Raw genomic sequence first — 19,234 nt, forward strand, 5'->3', positions numbered from 1 at the left:
TTTCTCTTCTGTTGATACTTCTAATGTATAGGAAAGAATATCCAGTGATTTCTAAGAACATGGTTCGCCAGAGGCTCATCTCCTCGCATAGTCACCTAGCAGGCAAGCTCGGAGCAGGAGTTCTCACAGGGCACCCTCAAGTCCTGTCCTCTTATCAGTATGAGTCTGGGGTTCCTATGTCTCACTCAGACCCCCAAGACCATATCTCGAACCACTTTCCTCAAAGCAGAGATCCCAGCCTTCTGTACCACTGCTTCAAACACAGAGGTATGTTCTTAGCCATTGTTCTTTTAGCCATTGTACGCAATCACATGTGCACGTTATGTACTCCCTAATAAAAAAAAATGCTGTTACATCTCTCTGCAGATAATGCCCGACATCTAGAGCTTGGATGTAAGCGGCCATATCTGGAGACATCATCTGCGCTCTCAGAGGAGCATTACTTTCGTCCAGCTACCTCTTATGAGTCGCCCTTACTCTCTCATCCGTACTGCACTGAGGCAATCACCTCTAGAGAAGCTTGTATGTACGGTAGTATGGAAACAGAGTCTGGATCTGGGGCAGGGGACACAGATGATATGACCAACGCCTCCTCAATAAATTGCAACATGTGGGCTACAATGCAGCCCTACTCTCGCTATAGCGTGGAGGGTGTCCCGTACCAGCCCTTCACTGCTCATTTCACTAACGCTGCCACGGTCACGCCGGTTGTACCGCACCCCACATCATCCATGGCGTCACGACCACAGGCTGACTTGGGGGTCTACAACTCAGCTACGGTGCAGCGAGGACTGCCCGTCATACCTTCTTCATCCTCCTCTTCATCCTGCTCTCCAGCTGTTCCGGGATCCAGAGATAGGTCAGGCCATCCGCCTCTGTACCACAAGAAGCCAGGGTCACCGCTCCGGCCTCATAGAGATTTCTCAACCTATCCCACACAAGGCACTATAACCATACGGGATCCATCCTATCACTACCAAGTGGAGCGGAGTAGTACAGGGACTCACTGGACTGACAGCTAACGTGGACCACTGGAGAAACCAGTTTTGTCCAAGTCTGAAATGAATCAAAGTAATTAAAAAAAAACACAGTGGGCTGCTGATAAGAAGCCGTGATAATGAACTACAGCCATGATCATTGCCAAATTGCACTCCAAAGCCATTAACATCCCTGAATTGGCACTGAAGCACTACATGCAACACTGTATGTGGTGAACTGTGGCTTACCATTTTACTTATGCAGATGTGTAGCATGTGTACTAGCCTGTGATCCGATAGGGTGGTTTGTCAACACTCAAATACAAAGTGCAGGTTTGAGCAGCACTTAACAATTCTATCAGATGGAGTTGTAACTCTTGCCCTTAAGAATTAGAGGCCTAGATATGTGCAATATGCATACATGATGGTCTCCCAGGGAAAACTGAGCACTGAGGGTTTTATCATTTCTTGTAGAGCTCCACCTAGACAGAGCATGTTTCATAACTAAGGCTGCCATTATTCTATATTTTTGTTATTGTCGACAAGGCAATGAGAAAGACCAAGCCAACAGTGTGCGAGTCCATCTGTCTGTATCACTCATCACCAACCCCATTGCGGTGAAGACGTTAATCTTTAAAAACTGTCTCAGCAGTTTCCTAAAACAGCTGGCTACTGTAGTTTTGGGCAAAAATAAATAGAATTTGTTGAAGACTTCTTTCAGCTGCTGATTAATGTGAGTCACATCACATACTCATTTCACTGCAACATACAGTATATCCAGCTCACCCTTTTAATCATGGCAGTGTACGTAAGCTGTCAGTGCTCTGCTCATCTTTTGTTGCTTGTCTGCTGCCACATGGCTCACCTGAAAGCTGTACTATCACTTGCTGCAACTGATGTTCATATAGCCTTTCAAAAGCTCCACCTCCACCTGTAGATTCTGAATCTACTGTCATTTTCCACTCTGTGCTATGCAGCGCTTGATGTACAGTAAGGGGTGACGAGGTCAAAGCCTCAATGCCAAATATCAACACTGTATGTATTCTGCATTCACATAATAATAATTCCTATGCAAGTTGACTGACTAGAATATACATTTGGTTGGCTGGAGAGTACGTCCAGCAGCAGGACAGTTTATCTAAAGTGACTTAAAATAAATTACAGTCGCTGTGTTTGTGGTTTTTAAGGAACACGTAAACCTGTGCAACAGTGTTGCTCATTGATATAAAGGATAAGAGGTTAGAGGATTTGTGGTTTGGGTCTTTTCATGACATTGGTTGACAATAAGAACAATATACAATACCGCCAGCCTTGAGAAGCAGGCTGGGGTTATGTCCAAAAGGAATCACAGATCTAAAACTTTATCACAGCCAAGCTCCTTTGAGTCCTAATTATTCATATGTGCCAAAATGAGATTTGCTACACCTTTATGTATAGGGTAAAAGTGCATTGAGTCCACTGCAAAGTGAGATTGATCATATCAGATTATAACAGACCAGTTCATTGTGCATATACTTAGAATCGTATGCACAAAGACATGAAATTAGCTAGCTATGTATGGAGGTCTTTTCTCATGATGTACAGTAATTAAATCAAGTGAAAGGCGCACCAAAAAACATCCATTGTGAGAGTTGTTAGTGTAAGGTCTTATTCAAATACTTTTTATATGTCTATGCTAGTTGCGTGATACTAGCACTAATCTGAGGAAAACATGTTGTGAGTGTAAGACTAAGCCATGTGTTTGTTCGTCAAAGTTAGGCTCCAAACTCATGACAATATTCTAGTGAAACGGGACAGCAACCAGATGCGGGCTTAAAGAACTGCCGTTAAGCCATGGTGAGTACTGGAAAAGAGAGTGCACACAAATCCCACTCCCAAATGATTTACTTTGGAAAAAATCCTTGCAAGACTGCAAATGCAAAACAGCCTGAGCAGGCAGGAAAGCTGAAAGAAAAGACTCTTGGTAGCATTGCTACATGCATTGCTAGCAGAGACTATCTTTAGGATATGATGGTGATCACTAATGCATTTGTGCATTGTCCCTTTATTTCATGTTGTTAAGTTCATTATAACATTTTTGAATTTATTGACATTTTTGCACACCTGATGAATAAACACTTTCATGCCTCTAATTGTTTGCTATATTTAATTCAAGACCAACATTGTACTACTAAATTACATTACACTTACTTTAAAATGAAATGGCCATTTTTGGTTCTTGAGGCTTTGCATATAATAGCATTTTTCATTCAGTCTGTTCTTTATCAGTTGCATTAATGATACATCATGTGTGAACTGTTCAATTAGGACATTTGTTTGTTTTTATTGATGTTCAAGAGAATGTCACAAGAAACTGCATGCCAAGATTATAAGATTATTCTTTGCTTACTTTTGAACATAGAGTACAAAACAAAGATAGTACAGATTTTATACCAAATAAATACACCAGTCAAATGTTTTAATACCAGAAGGCCAGTTATTCCAGTGTTCTGTCGACAAATCACAAATCATACTGGTGAATATTACCTCCAGATATGAATGTGACATTAAATCAAGTTATCTAGGTGAATTGCATTGAGATTCACTGACATTACGAACAAAAAAGCTTTGTTAGAACCTATGCTCATCTGCAGTCATAAAAACAGTAACCTGCCAAAGCTGAGCATTTAAATTCAACCTTCTCTCCTAAATAAACTTATTAATGCTAAAAATGCTCCATTGTGACATAGTTGCCAAAAAAATAAGACTTAACGCACTCAACTCACATTGAAACCTAACAGACTTTGAAGACTGGGTGCTGGGTCCTAAATGTGGATAATAATATATAAAGGTTATTTGGACAGCACTCCAATTAATACTTTTTATTGCCACACGGACGTTTCGGGCAGGACACCCTTCTGCAATGACAATGACATAGTTGCCACTTAATTTGAATGAATCTTCAAACAGTGCTGTTTTTCAGAGGCCATGGTTCAGAAGTCTGAGGTCAATGAATTCCTCCTGAGGCAACTTCTCCATTACTGAACTAGTTTCACTGTACAACACACAATGTATGAATTTATAAAAGACCATTATTTGGCCACTAGTGCTGTCCAATAGAATTGAAATAGAGTATCCACTTGAGTTACAATCAGTAACTGTTGAACAGGTCTGCAATCAAAAGTTAAGGTAAAGCAAATTTGTGAAAAAGGAATGTAGAGACAGCAGGGTGAGTACATCAGGGCACTGCTTTCTCTCACACAGAGCTCTCATTAGATCATGAATTATGCTGATGGCTAGATCCTGGGCTATGTCAGCACCTCCTTCTCTATCTCTTTCTCAGCTGTTGAGGCATTTCACATGAAGGGAGGATCTTCACAAACCACTCAAATCAACAAATCATCAGCCAGCTATCATGAAATGTTGAGCTATACCGTGCCTGATAATAGTGATCAGACATTCATTTAGCTGTCAAAGTACAGTTTTGGTCACTAGTGTTACTCTTTAATGTAATTTACTTAAAGTGCCCATATTATGAAAAAAACACTTTTTCTGGGATTTGGGGTGTTATGTTGTGTCTCTGGTGCTTCCACACACATACAAACTTTGAAAAAAATCCATCCATGCTGTTTAGAGTGAGATACGGTTTCTGAATGTGTCCTGCCTTCAGTCTCTGGGTGAGATGTTCAAAATCGGCACGGCTTGTGACGTCACAAGCCGAAACGAGCAGGTTAACCGCAACCATTAGCTCGTAGCGTTAGCATGCTAACGCTATGGCTAACGCTAGCATGCTAACGCTATCATGCTACCTCGTTCTCAATAGCAAAGCACTGCTACAACACACACAAGTTCACCATAATCTACAAAAGAACTACTTACATATGTGCCCTCATTTAGAAGTCTCCCAGCTAATCCTGCCTTGTAACTGACCAAAGTTGTAGAAACAGCCTTTCTTTTACTGTCTATGGAGCTAGCTAGCTGACATGATCTACATCTGAGCTACTGGGCATGTGCAGTGCAATCGAAGATAGTACAGAAGAAGAAGAAGAAAAGAGGTCTCACTCTGTAGCTAAAACAGAGACCAGCTGAAAAGAGGATCTGCAGCAGTGAGCGAGAGCACTGCAGTACAACACAAATATGGTGTTTTTTGAAAATTAAACCATGTAAACCTATTCTGGTACAACCTTAAAATACAATTATGAACCTGAAAATGAGCATAATATGGCTGCTTTAAAGGGCCATAGCAGTATTTTTGGGAAATTGTATATGTATAGTCTTCCTTTTTGCTGACCGTTTTCAAATGAATGCTGTGCAGTTTTTGAAGTTCAGATTGGCTTCCATTAATTTCAATTGGCAGACTGTTGAAACTTGTTTGAGTTGGGTAATCCCTGGCAGTGAACATCAAGTCTGTATTACTTTTTGTGAAAGTTTACTTTGTGTCCAACTTTTTTGTTAAAAATCAAGAGAATAGATATAATACAGAAACAAATGGAAATCAATGGCTGCCTGGAAAGATGACCACATCCAAAAATCTAAAACACATCTGGATGTTTTGCAAAATGGTTAGCTGTAATACAAAGTATGTGATTTGCAGTAAATACTATAAAGCATCCTCTGTCCTAGAAATTATGGTCATATACTACTAATGTGTTTGAAGGAAGTGAAGGAAGTGCTACGTTTGTGCCACACACAAGACACAGGAGATGGTCAGGGTGGATGGTGGATGTACAAAGTGCAGGACTTTAATTCTGGAGGCCTAGAGGAGTCTAGCGCTTTGGTGAAGAAAGGATTGTGGTTTGGTTAAATTGTAATAAAGGATAGACATCATGTTAATTGCTTAAAAAAAAAAAGTTTGGGGTGGCATTACGTTTCTCTTAAAATGTATTTGCTGTTGCATATTAGTACATTATAAACAAATTCCAGCGTGAGTCAGGGCTGGGTATGGATGTTTAAATTAAGCATTCTGTAATGACCAAATTGACTGTTGACTGTCTGCAATTTGTGATAATATAACATCAATGACCCTGTGTAGTGTACAAAATTGCAAAATAATGTTAAGGGTTCCATATGTTTCTGGGGATGCCATTTATTTGAACATTACTGACAACACAAGATGCAGTAAACAGATTTACATATATGTTATATTCTAAATGTGGCTGTAACAAAAATAATGGCACAAAAAAATATGAATGTATACACATCTATACTACCATTAGTAACCTCTTCACTCTGGTCCTGTTTAAGCTTCAGCTTTTAATATGGATGAGAGAGCAGAACTGGACTGCTGCTGGGGCCAACCATATCTGTGAAAAACACAAAACAAAGTTTGATATGTTCCCTAAAAAATAAAGTGTTGTTTTATGTATTAAGATATATCTAACAATTAATTTATATGAAATAGTAATTGGTAATTTTGTAATGCTGAAATGCTGTACCCAACACAACAGTAAAAGTTTAAAATAAGGTACTATTGACATCAAAAGGAAAGGTAACAAGTTTACACCAAAGATCCCTGAGTTCAGTTAAATAGTCCAAGTTTTTTAGTCAAAGACTAATAGTGCATTAAAGGGCCAGGCAGGCATATTGAAATTTATGTTATCTAACTTTCCACATAAAACCCCAGTCAATCTCATTATAAAGAAGCCAAGTTTAAGCCCCTTATGGAGCACAAGTTGACCAAGTTGAGTCTCTAGTGGGAGAACCTGGGCCTGCAGTCCATCTGGAAGTCATTGAATGGAGATCTGGCCATTCCCCTCTCCCCTGTGTCGCACTGCCCTTCCCTACTGTCGTCCCATAATCCCATCTAACAGCCGCCTGGGCTTGGCTGGCCCATTCCGACACACTGATGGGCTTAACTTGGCCGTCTTGTAAAAAAGAAAAAGCCTGGTTTTTCGGCAAGGCACTCCAAAAAGACACTTTAAATATCTGAGAGGGTTTAATATCAAGTCCATTAGGGATTTTCTCGAGCCCTGTAAATAGTCAATTAGTGGATAATTCTGATTTGATCCACATGCAGAAAATCTGCCATGGAAAGGACGAGGAGAGGCTGGGGGTTTTACATCCGATTACCATCCATGTGCCATAAGCACAGGGTGACTGTGCATTAGTAGAAGTAAAGGATAATGAATATGTTAAGGTGTTTCAAGTATTCTTGCTTTTACTTCTTCATAAAAATGATTAATTGTGTACAGGAGGCCAGAAGAACACAATACTCACAGATGGATTACCAACAGTGGGTACTGCACAAAAGAGTGGGAGGCTTGAGAACTTGGCCAAAAGGGCACGCTGTGGGTTTAAAGCTCTGGTGGAGGGACATTAAACCGTGTTTGTGTCCCTTGATCAAACATACAGCTGGTTGGCAGCAGTTTAAACCAACGCTAAATCGGCTGTATAAAACAGGATCCCTACATTTCAAAATGGCTTTGGATAAAAGCATCTGTAAAAATGAATAATGATTACGATGAATTCCAGGATTAGACATTTACAAAGGAAAACGGCACAGAATATTTACATTTTACATTGGACAAACACATTTTATATTGAAACAAAACTCACATTCTTTGGAAGTGATGCACAATGTTAGCAGAGCAGGAACAGACAAACATACAGTACAAAGTTGTCTTTGGGCTTGTGGCCTTGAAGCAACTTTCAAATGAATGAAAACAAAAATAAATATAACCCAAAGTACTCTCAAAGTCATCACCAAAGTAAGGCATACATATAGTCCACACTATTTTGGAGAAATACAGTGAAATATTGCAGATTGCAAAACAAAAATTAAGACATGCTCTGCCTCCTCCAAGCAGGGTAACAAATTAGCAGGAGATTTTGAGAAAAACTTTTCCCAAAATAATTCATAAAATGCTTGAGAAATCAACGTGATTGTGAGTGTTTACCGCTATCTGCGATAGCATTTTATCATTGGGCAGATTTTTTCTAGTGTCATCTGAGTAAGAAAATTGAGGATTTGTGTTAAGATATCAACATGAAGCAATGTGAAGAGATTGAGAACTAATTGATCACATCAACCTATATGCCAAAATTAGTATATGAAAAATTATTGAATGAACACATTAAATAAACAAACAACTTCAGAAACTGAGTGGAGACGGACTGACTAAGCAGCAAGAACAAGCATGGGAAGTGTAATGTATTACGAGCCTTAAAGCAACTACAAGGACTGTTTAACTTGTTATGAAACAGTCTCAATTTAATAGCGATGCATCTATATGACCAGAAATATGCAAAGAAGACCATTAAGGAGAAGATTGGCTATCCCTACATTATATAAACTTAGCACAAAAAGTAAGGAAATTTCTGTTTGGTAGATTATTTCTCTGTGGTAACAATGCTTTTTGGCAATAAATCTTATACCATTGGAAAGCCTGTTTAGTTCCCTTTTAAATGGTGCCCCATTTGTAAGGAACATGCATTTGTGGGATGAGCAGCAGCGCTGAGTATGTGGGTTGCACTCATGAAAAATTTGCCAAATCTTCTCTGCCAATACCAAACAGCTTTTTCTGCCACTGACTCGTTTGGTGTTTGGTGGATTGGATGATTCTGCCTACGGCAGTTGGATCATAGGGTCAAAGTGTGGAGAAGACGCGGAGAACGCTATGCTGATTGCTGCACCGATAACACGGTGACACGGTAACACCTTTTGATGGAGGCAGTGTGATGGTGTGGGGCGGCATCTCACTCACTGGAAAAACAAAGCTTTTCATTAAGGTGTCACGATTTCGATTTTAAATCGAAATTTATCGAAATTAAGCCACAATCTTGAATATTGAATAAAAAAATGGAATCGTCGATACTGCCACGCCCCCATGTCACGTCCGGCTTGCCAAGCGGAAAAAAACACACGTGTTGAAGTGCTGCGAGTCAGTCAACCTCCTCTAACTTAGCTACAGCCAGTCAAAAGATAGCATGGTAACTGCAGATGTAGCAGACCTATCAACAGAACTTGAACCCCCTCCTCTTTCACTGAAGTCACCGGTGTGGAAGTGTTTTGGATTTCCAGTGAGTTATGTTGACAACGTTCGCGTTGTCGACAAAACACCATTGCACATTAGCCTAGCAGCTAGCAGAGATTCCTTCTGCTTATAGCTTAATCCCAACAAAACTGCACGGTTGAATTTCAGCCTGCATGAACGTTTTGTAGCCTAAACAGAGCAGCTTACAGTGTATTGGTTATATTAGAGAGAGCAACAAGTTAGGGGACTGCCGAGTCTTCCTCTCTGCTCTCTTGCACAGCCACTGTGTGCTGCGAAGCGTCTGCAAGATAAATTGTTAAGTTTCCAATTGACTGAAGATATGTTATTGTTACATTATGTTGTTAATACATGTTTTAAATTTGACAATGTAATGTGGCACATTGCAAACAAAGGTCAGATATTATATTGCATAAAAGTCTAGTCTAAAAATAAATAAATAATGTAAAAATCGAGAATTGAATCGAATCGTGACCTTAGAATCGAAAATGTAATCGAATCGAGGATTTGGAGAATCGTGACACCCCTACTTGTCATCACTGGAGGCAATCTCAATGAAGAGAGATATAGAGATGAGATTCTGCAACCAGTGGCAATCCCATATCTCCACAGTCTGGGACCGAGCTCTATCCTCCAAGATGACAACGCTCGCCCCCACAGGGCGGGGTTTATCAGAGACTACTTCCAGAATGTGGGAGTGGAGAGGATGGAATGGCCTGCCAGCAGTCCTGACCTCAACCCCATTGAACACTTGTGGGATCAGCTTGGGCGTGCTGTTCATGCCAGAGTGACCAATACAACCACGTTGGCTGACTTGCGACAAATGCTGGTTGAAGAATGGGATGCCATCCCACAGCAGTGTGTGACCAGGCTGGTGACCAGCATGAGGAGGAGGTGCCAGGCTGTTGTGGCTGTGTATGGTTCTTCCACACGCTACTGAGGCTCCTGTTTGTGAAATGAATAAAATGTTAAATTGCCAATATGTCTGTTTCTTCAAACTTCAATCACCAAACACCAAATGAGTCAATGCAGAATAAGCTGTTTGGCATTGGCAGAGAAATGTAAATGGACTGTTTTTATATAGCGCTTTTCTAGTCTTAACGACTACTTAACGACTACGCAAACCGCTTTTACATAGTAACACACACATTCATACACTGTGGCCGAAGCTGCCGTACAAGGTGCCACCTGCTCATCAGATAAACACTCACACACATTTGCACTCCAATACACAGCATCGGGGGCAACTCGGGGTTTAGTGTCTTGCCCAAGGACACTTCGACATGGGACTGCAGGAAACATTTGTGGCAGGGGAGGGGATTGAACCACCAACCTTCCGACTGGCAGGCAACCGCTCTACCACTGAGCCACAGCCGCTCAAGAGAAGATTTGACAAATGTTTCATGGGCGCAACCCAAAGACTCAGCGCTGCTGCTCATCCCACAAATGCATGTTCCTTACAAATGGGGCACCATTTGAAAGGGAACTAAACAGGCTTTCCAACGGTATAAGATTTATTATTAAAAATAAATGATTTACGGCACGCAGACCGGAAGAGCTTATGTTTACATATTCCCAGGCAGACTTAAAAGAAGACAATGTGTTGGCTTCCCTGATCTCCTCCTGCAGGACATGCCACAACTGAGGGGCCCGAGCTGAAAAGGCCAGATCACCTTTAGTTTTGACCAGGTTGTGACTAAGAGTGACCTACCAGAGGATCTCAGGTTACATTTAGGCTCGTATGAGTAATGTCAGATATGTATTTTTGTAGCTATCCCCATACGAGCACATCATTAAAATGTTAAAATCCACTCTAAAACGGACTGGGAGCCAATGAAGTGATTTTAAAATTGATGTTATGTGTTCTCTCCTGTTGGACCTGGTTATGAGTCTGGCTGCGGCATTTCAAATGAGCTGAAGTTTATTGAAGTTTTGTTGTGAGAGACATGAGTAAAGTGCATTGCAGTAATCTAACCAAAAGGAAATTAATGCATGTACTGTATGACTGTTTTCAAATTTTTGGCGGTGGTTGCCCGAGTTCCGAGCTCAGAAATCCGAGGTCAGGGGGCTTGTTTCCGACTTTGACCTCGGAAAATCCGAGTTCCGAGTACAAATGGAACGCACTATTAGAACGCTGCAGACTGGTGTGTTGCAAGTAGTTGCAAGTTTCAACTGGTCGCAAATCTTTGGTCTGAACTGGGCTAGGAAGCAGGAGAAAACTGCTAGCCTAGCTGTGTTATTTGCATGCTGTGTATTATGTATTTAACATGAAAATTAAGAAAACACACAGTGGTTCAAGAAGCAGGAAGCGTACAAATCTATCTTGTGGTCGACAACCGCTACGCCCAGAGACTGCACAACATCCTACATGACAGTTTGAATTTTTGGTGCCTAGCTTTCTAGCTAACAACATGCTTAATACGAGTTTGAGAGTTTTGGGAGGAAAGAAGGAAGGAGATGGTTTGATTTCAGAGAGGGGGCACACACAACACAATGAAAATAAAATAATTTCTCCAGAAAAGCACATTTGCCTCAGAATAAAGTAAATTTGTATTAACTTTGTAATTATCAGAATGTGATAAAATTGTCCATCATGCTTTGCTTCATCATCTTATCATTATCTGACTTTCTTTAAAACAATAGTTTGTTAAAAAAAATAGTATTTTCCAAAATGTTGAACTATTCCTTTGACAGCGGTTTGCAGTTTCACCCTGCTTTCAGGCGTTAGGCTATCTGTGTGACATGTTGACATGAAAACATATATGTGCAAAAATACTGGTCGACTGTAACACTAGTGTCTGTCACACTGATGAGTCATAATTAATTATAGGGCCTCCACTGATTAGGTTATAGATGTAACTGCACCTTTGACCCTGACCTACTTGTGGATTAATTAATGCAAGGAGCTACTGATCCATGTACTGGACATTTGCATGTTAACCTATAACTGTTGTTACCACTTATTGCCTCCTGCTCTCCCTATCTGGCTGTGTTTTGTCTGCACGCGTCTTTTTATGTATGTACTTGTAAACATCGTTAATGGACCCTGTAATTTACTGTTTGGCTATTACTTTTATGCTGCAATCAACATCGCCTTTGGATGTGAAAGAGTAAATAAAGGGTAAATTTCAATGTCAACTATTATTGTTAACAAACAACAATAATAAGACGTTATTCCATTCAAATACAATAATCCTTGTTCTCTTGCATCTACTATAAGCAACCATTTTTTGCTATCTGCATCATGTGGCTTGTAAAGCTAAGCCCTGCTAATAATGAATAACAGATTTGTCTACTTCGAAAAAAAAAAAAAAAAAAAGAAGACTTGAATAGTCATCCTCCAACTGAATATAAACTATTCATTCCTTGTAAAAAGCAAACAGCTATTGCTATTTTGTATTGCTTGTACATAAAAGTGAAGGTAAACTTGGCTAAGCAAAATGTTTTTTTTTTTTCCTTTAATGTCTTGGGCAAATGACAGTTGCTACTGAAACACACACACACACACACACACACACAGTATAGTAATGCTCGTTCCAAAGTGTGTGCTATATAGTGAATACATAACCAAGACCTGTTTAGCTGTTGTTGGCCAATCTGACTCTAAATTCAGTCAGTATGACTTAAATTAACAACTTCTTGATTCTGCTTCCTTCTGCTCTGGTCTAAAATACAATTTTTAATTACAAACCACAAGGTGAAACATGGGAGCTAACTTGCTACATGCTAATGATGGAAAACTTAAAAAAAAAAAAAAAAAACTTAGCCATGACCAAAATGTTTCTTGATAACACGCCTGCCTCGCCATCAACCAAGTGAGCTCTGAGATGCACCCTTTGGATCCCTAATTATTTCCTTTAACCCACTCAGCCCTATTTCACCTCTGGCTGGAGCCTATTTGATGTCTGGCTTTCTAGGCAAGCACACACAAAGCCCCCCCCCCCCCACCCCATTCATCGCGGCTAAGTGGGTCCTTTCAAAGTACATGCCCCTATTTAACCATCTCAATAAGGTAAAGGAAACTTCCTCAGATGAACTCATCCTGAAAGGTATAATAATTCTTTTTTCAGATCTTGTCTTGATGTTTAGCTACAGGTAGGAGATGGATTCCTAGCTTGCCAAGCTTGGTTATTTCAACACAGTTACAAATAGCTGATGAACAAAGACAAAACAGACTGGTGCACTCCTGCTGTTCTCTCGGGAAGGTGGTATGACATCAGTGTGCACACACACTGTACAAATAGGTCGAGAAGACGTGGAATTGCAAGGTAATAGTATGCAATGAGACAATGAGGCTTGGGAGTAGGAGGCTCTCCTCTTGGAGTACCTATTCCCTCTACTGGCTGAAATGTGTTATATCAAATAGGGATCAAATTATTCCCCCGGGGTGGGGCATCTGCATTTGTCTTAGGATGTCAAAATGTCACAATGTCTATATTTATTAGGTATCATCTGAACAGTTAACAATAGGTTTAATTAGATATATTTTTTATATAATTAAATTTATAACTTCACTTTTTTTCTCACTTTACACTATGGTTTTACCTACTGAGATACTCACTGAGACACCAATCAAATACAAATGGAATTTGGTTTGTGGAGCCAAATGATGGAGCTTCATGAATCCTTTTTCTCATTTGTGGAAATCTTAATTTCCTTCAAGACGTTATGTGGGATCTTTAAAAAATAATTAAATCTATTTTGGAAAAAGAGATTTGCCCAGGCAGGGTATACACAAAATACTGTTATTGTTGAATACTTTATCTACTTGTAGCTTTGTTGATTGATGTTGTAAATGTCGTTTATACTATTCAGACAAAGGTTGTGAATAAGTCCCTATGGGTTTTTTTGCCTCGTCTTTCTCATGAACTTGTAACTTGTGCAAAATAAATTCTGAGTGGTCATATTTCACCAACATATTATAAATAAGTCATTATCACGCCAACAAAAAGCTGAATGACCTCATTTTCACACCAACATCACTGTATTTTAAGAAGAAAAACAACCTTTGCCAGAAAGAACTCCTTAAGAACAGCCAGTTAGCAATGGCCAAGACGGGACAGGTAAAGGTGAGATTTACACGGCAGAGCGGTCACATATATCCTACTACGATGTTTGTCTTCTATTAAGTCTGTAATCACAATGCTCTGAGCCGGCTCCTTAGAGCATCTTTAGCTGCCAGCCTGGTCGGATCAAGTATTTAGTTTGTTAAGTACGGTTTACAGGGGATCACACGCTGCTGATGGGCAGGTTAGCCAAAGGAGGAACTATCCTCCTGAAGGTGATTAAGTACCTAAAGAAAGGCTGGGTGAGAGGCGTAAGACAACTAAGTTCGTCATTTTGCACGCTCTATGCAGGTAGGCTCCTGATGGTATCAAACAAAACAAGATCACGATTGGTCCAACCTGTTTCCTCTGCTCTCACAGTACACATGCCTAACAATGTTACATACAGTGTCGTCAAATAAAACGGAAATACATTCCCAGTTAGACTGAATTTATGTCTTCTGTTTCTTTTAATTACATTTGCCATTTGTAGTTGTCACCTGACCGGTCAGTGGAAGGAAAACAAAAACAGAACAGACAGGAGGACTGTGAGCAGGCCAGGACACATTTTGATGAAATAACTCATAATTAACTAGCAATAATTCAAAAAATGTCAGTGCTCAAGTTTCATCTCACCCTAACAATGGGATATCTATGCCCGTTTTAAGATGTGACACAAGAAAGCGTGGCCCTGAGCATGCTACGTCAAGTCCCCTTCAAGTTTCTACCACATCAACAAACAAGATATTTAGCATTAGTGATGTCAGTGCCACGTTGACAACAGCCTTGCTATCTAGTTCAGATAAAGGGCAGCTTATGCGTTCCTCATTATTAAGTAGGGCTTAAACTAATGATTATTTTCATTGTCAAAAATGCTGACAAACGTTGATACGTTTTTCCCAAAGCCCAAGATGACGTCCTCAAATGTCTTGTTTTGTCCACAACTCAAAGATATTCAGTTTACTGTCATAGAGTCATGAAGAAACTAGAAAATATTCACATTTAAGAAGCTGGATTTAGAGAATTTTTAATTTTTACCAATTAATCAATTATGAAAATACTTGGCGATTAACTTAATAGTTGATCTGATATTATATCATGACAATGAAAGCCAACAGACCAATTAAATAGTCAGGAACTGTGGTAATAATTTGGGATGAGATTTTGTAGAAAGGTTGTGTGAATTTAATAAAATTACATTTACAAAAAATGTGTTTTGAAAGGAAAGAGGAAAGTTTCCAATAGTAGTCAAACGTAATTTCCATGAATGTTGTTCAAATAAAATCTTAGAAAGGAAGTGTAAAGAATTCAAAGATTAGTTTTTCCTTTCAAAACAGCTTTGCTCTTTGTTATATCGCCACCAGAAACTCAGAAAATCACAACAAGCTTTCCATCCGTCCTTGAACCTCCAATAAGATCTCAAAGAGCACATCAATTGTACAGGGTACCAAGATGCCACTAACTAGATTTGCATACATGTATTAATGACTACAACACAACCTCTGCAATTAGGCTAATCAACTGAGGTGTAAAAAACAGCCCTTGCCCTTGGAATGCAATCTCAGTAAATCTGGACACCAGGTGTCCTTACAGCAGGTGTTGGATTACCATTCAGCCATGCCGGACAGCTCTGTGTCCTGCGGAGTGAGCATACAGTAAGAGGACTAAGAACAGGTAAGAAAGGTAAAATTGGGGATTTAGTTCCTCAGCTCTGACTCCAAAGAGTCTTAGCAGGTGATTTGTGGCTCATCCCCTCAGGGCTTAAGCTGTGACGAACTGGCAAAGCTCGACTATCAAATCAGGTGTCTACTTAATGCAGTGCAGCCAGGTTGATGGCTGAAGAACGGGTTGCACATCCTGTTAGTGTAGCTGTTTGAAAGGGTACTTAATGGGTGATCCCATTATGTTGGATTTAAAACTCCATAATGTGTTCCAAAACAGCTCCAGGACGGATTGTGACAGCAGCTATTGGCAGGAAACATTTTACATAACACATTCTAACACGTATCAAGCTTGTTTTCATCATGTAAGAGGGAGCAAACTGCAGTTGTGTTGGTCTGAAAGAACAATTAACAGATCAGGTCACGGAAGCAGCAAATAGACTACAGGACTTTTAAAATGTCTGAATTTCTGTAGTGCTCACACTTCGAGACAATTTTTGTTCCAGACTATGTCATGTTGACATATGGACACCCAAACACCACAAGTCATCTCAGATGAGGTGTACCAATTACAATATCATTCTAGTTGGAGTGATCCACAACTGGAGCAAATGATATTTAACAAGAAGAAGAATGCTATAAGTTGCTGTGTGACCTCTGGTTTGTTTACTTTCAGCTTTGTAGTAATAGAGCCTGACGAGGCACAGGGCAATACAGTGTTTTGGAGTGTCTGCTGCCTCCACCCTACCCCAATTTCCTCTCATTGGTTACTGTTCATCTCCAGTCTCAAGCACAAATTATACTTTCTGCATCTGATGGCCGCAAGGGTCCAAGAGGCTCCATGTGGTCGACATTTTGTCATCTGCTCATGTCTGTGAGGGGTCCGTGTGTCAGCCTGCAGCAAATGTTATCAATGGGCAGACTACACATGCAGACCAAACAAGTCGACCAACATGTATAAACATGTTTGTGTGTACAGACAATAGCCTGTCAAACTCTTCCAACCAAGTCTAAAGGCAAAAGTGTTTTCAGAATAGCGAAAAGGCTGCCGCCAAAGAGAGGGGGGACACGCACTTAATCGTACAAATGGGGACACATTCAGACTCAAATGCATTCATGATGTTTCACTGGGTTGTACACACAAAAAGTGGCGGAAGTAGTTAAAAAATGAAAAAAAGATCTTAAAAGAGGACACTGGCTTCTTCCAAACTTTCACACATCCAGCCCGTAAAGTGAGCATAATTGTCAGATTGTCTACTTTGGAAAGTTACAAAAGTTGTCAGAAGCAGCTCCTTCACCCCATCTTCATTCCAGTATCAAAACAGGGTTTCACACTGTTAGACTGCAATGGGCAAATCATGGTCCCAAGTCTTGTCATCTGCCTTGGACTTTAGATAGAGGTCATGTTCCTGTCACTAAACAAAGTGGTTAGCATGTTCACTGCGGGTTAACAGGATTATTAGAGTGTAACATTAAAGGCTATGAAGAAAGAATGTAAGGTCATGCAGAAAAAGCAACACGTTTCAGTGTCTCCAGTGTAAAAGCCTTTTTAGATCATGACTAGTCTCACTTGTGTGAACCAGCTGTCTGTCCTTTATCATCTCAAGTGTTTGTTTAGAGTCTTGTCATGTAGCCCTTGGCTTCTATCATGAGGTAGTGAAGGCAAAACAAGCTGAGTTATTATCATCACCAGGGCCAGGAAGGGTGGGCAACCGCAGGGGGAACTTATCACAACCATCTTGCAGTCCCTTTTTCGTTGTGACCTAAACTCATTTGCACCTCCTCTCCTCCTGGCCCCAGAGCCTCATGTCTGATGTGAGAGGATGACACCTCCCCTTCCGTTGCCTTCTTCCTACAGGCCCTACTTCTCGTCAAATCAACATTAAACAAGCACAATTACAGTTAATGGGCTGGATAGGATCTATGTCCTCCTTTCTGTCTTTGAAAAACATCCGCTCACCCTGCAAACACATCTCCTGAGGTTTCTGCATAGCGGAAGCAAGAATGTATCAGACGTTAAATGATTTAACTTTTAGCTTTTCCTGACACCACATGTCCACATGTCTCAATCATTTAAAACAAGGAGTTGCATAAAAGGGTGTGTTATGTGAAGAAGTGTAGGAGCTGCTATCTCTGATGGCTTAGATAGCAAAAGTATGGAGCCAAGGTTTGCTATCACTGGCACTCATCTCACATAAACAGACACAGCCCAAACAATGACTAGCAACATTTCTGATAGCACAAACAACATCCTGATATAATTATACAATCTGCTGCAGCAGGAGCATGTACCCTACACTGTATGTGAGAGAGGAAGACAGAGAGGATGTGCGAGAGAGAGAAGGAGGGGTAAACACCACTTTAAGTGCAGGTTCCTGAGGTGCAGGCTGCCCTGTGCAATCCACACACAGATAACTGTCTGGCTGGGTCTGGAGATGACAACAGGGATAGCCACTAGTGGTGGAGGAAATATTCATTTTCATTACTAAAGTAAAAATAGGAATATTTTAATATCAATGAGTATTATGCGAACAGAATGGATACAGTTATATTATAGGATTATTATTACTGATGGATTCAAAGTCTTTTTAATGTTACAGCTAATTTTAACTACTTTATGTTCCTTTTGGTAGTTAAAATACTGTAAAACAATGTATTCTATTTCAGATACTCATTATAGATTTTTTAAAATAATAATCTACAAAGTAACAAGTAACTAAAGCTATGCGACAAATTTGGTCAAGTAAATAGTATAATATTTTCTTCGTAATTGCAGTGGGGTGAAAGCTTAAAGTAGCACAAAATTTAAACTGAAGTAAAGAATGTGTACTTTAAGGTGGTACTGAGGCAAAGTACTGAATGTACTTAGTTACTTTTCACTACTAATAAAAACACACTATAAAGAAAACCTTCAAACAGCTATTAAAAAAAAGTTAAGTGAAAAGTTAACATGAAAAGTACTTGATCAATTTTAGTAACATGCACTTTCAATTATGTATAAATGTGATTTCTGTAAATATTCAGACGGAAATTCTATTAAAAGTCACATCATAAAGCAGATTTATTTTTCTATGGGTCATTCCAACGGGCAGTTACAAACTTTAAATTGAAGGACTTGTTGATTTTGACCTAGAGTATGTCACATGACATATGTAATAGAGCAGACAGCGCCACTTGCGGCTGAAGTGGAAAAATAGAAACGCAGATGTCATCAGCAGTGTATTTAAGATAAACGATGCCTGAACATTATCAAACTCTACTGTGATCAAGCAGACATATTAGCGTCTATGTTAAGTATTCATGAAATAACCTTTGTTACATTTACATATAGTAAGTATTGACTGGGTGGAGGAACAATTATTAGGACAGTGACACCCGACAGTCCATTTCTCAAAGTCAGTGAATACAAAGGCCTGACTGCAATTAATCACGTCTCTCAGATTTCCTCTCCCTACGAAGCTTATTTTTCCATTATCACTCAGTGTTGCTGAAAGGCCAAAACTGGATAGGGCTTTAGATGAGAGACACCTGTCAAGCAGGCTAGAGAGCAAACATTACACCTTTATCCATACTTATGTGCA

General features: G+C 39.9%; 2 protein-coding genes across 6 annotated transcripts in view; one reads left to right on the forward strand and one right to left on the reverse strand.

The window, feature by feature from the left end:
• The window catches only part of tbx4 (T-box transcription factor 4), a 29,011-nt gene extending 25,580 nt beyond the window's left edge, over nt 1–3,431 (forward strand). For both annotated transcript variants that reach the window (XM_036001576.1, XM_031285462.2), the window contains exons 8-9: nt 32–267; nt 367–3,431. In XM_036001576.1, coding sequence (XP_035857469.1) covers nt 32–267; nt 367–1,022 — 892 coding nt within the window. In that variant the 3' untranslated portion in view covers nt 1,023–3,431. The remainder of the gene's footprint in view (nt 1–31; nt 268–366) is intronic.
• Nucleotides 3,432–6,050: 2,619 nt separating this feature from the next.
• Nucleotides 6,051–19,234, reverse strand: part of brip1 (BRCA1 interacting protein C-terminal helicase 1) — an 89,174-nt gene continuing 75,990 nt past the window's right edge. For 3 of the 4 annotated variants that reach the window (XM_036001311.1, XM_036001310.1, XM_031285476.2), the window contains one exon: nt 6,052–6,259. In XM_036001311.1, coding sequence (XP_035857204.1) covers nt 6,203–6,259 — 57 coding nt within the window. In that variant the 3' untranslated portion in view covers nt 6,052–6,202. Of the gene's footprint in view, nt 6,260–19,234 lie in introns of all 4 variants that reach the window. The other variant, XM_036001312.1, reaches the window with a different exon arrangement.

This window comes from Sander lucioperca, chromosome 5 (genome assembly GCF_008315115.2).
Source record: "Sander lucioperca isolate FBNREF2018 chromosome 5, SLUC_FBN_1.2, whole genome shotgun sequence".
NCBI lineage: Eukaryota > Metazoa > Chordata > Actinopteri > Perciformes > Percidae > Sander > Sander lucioperca.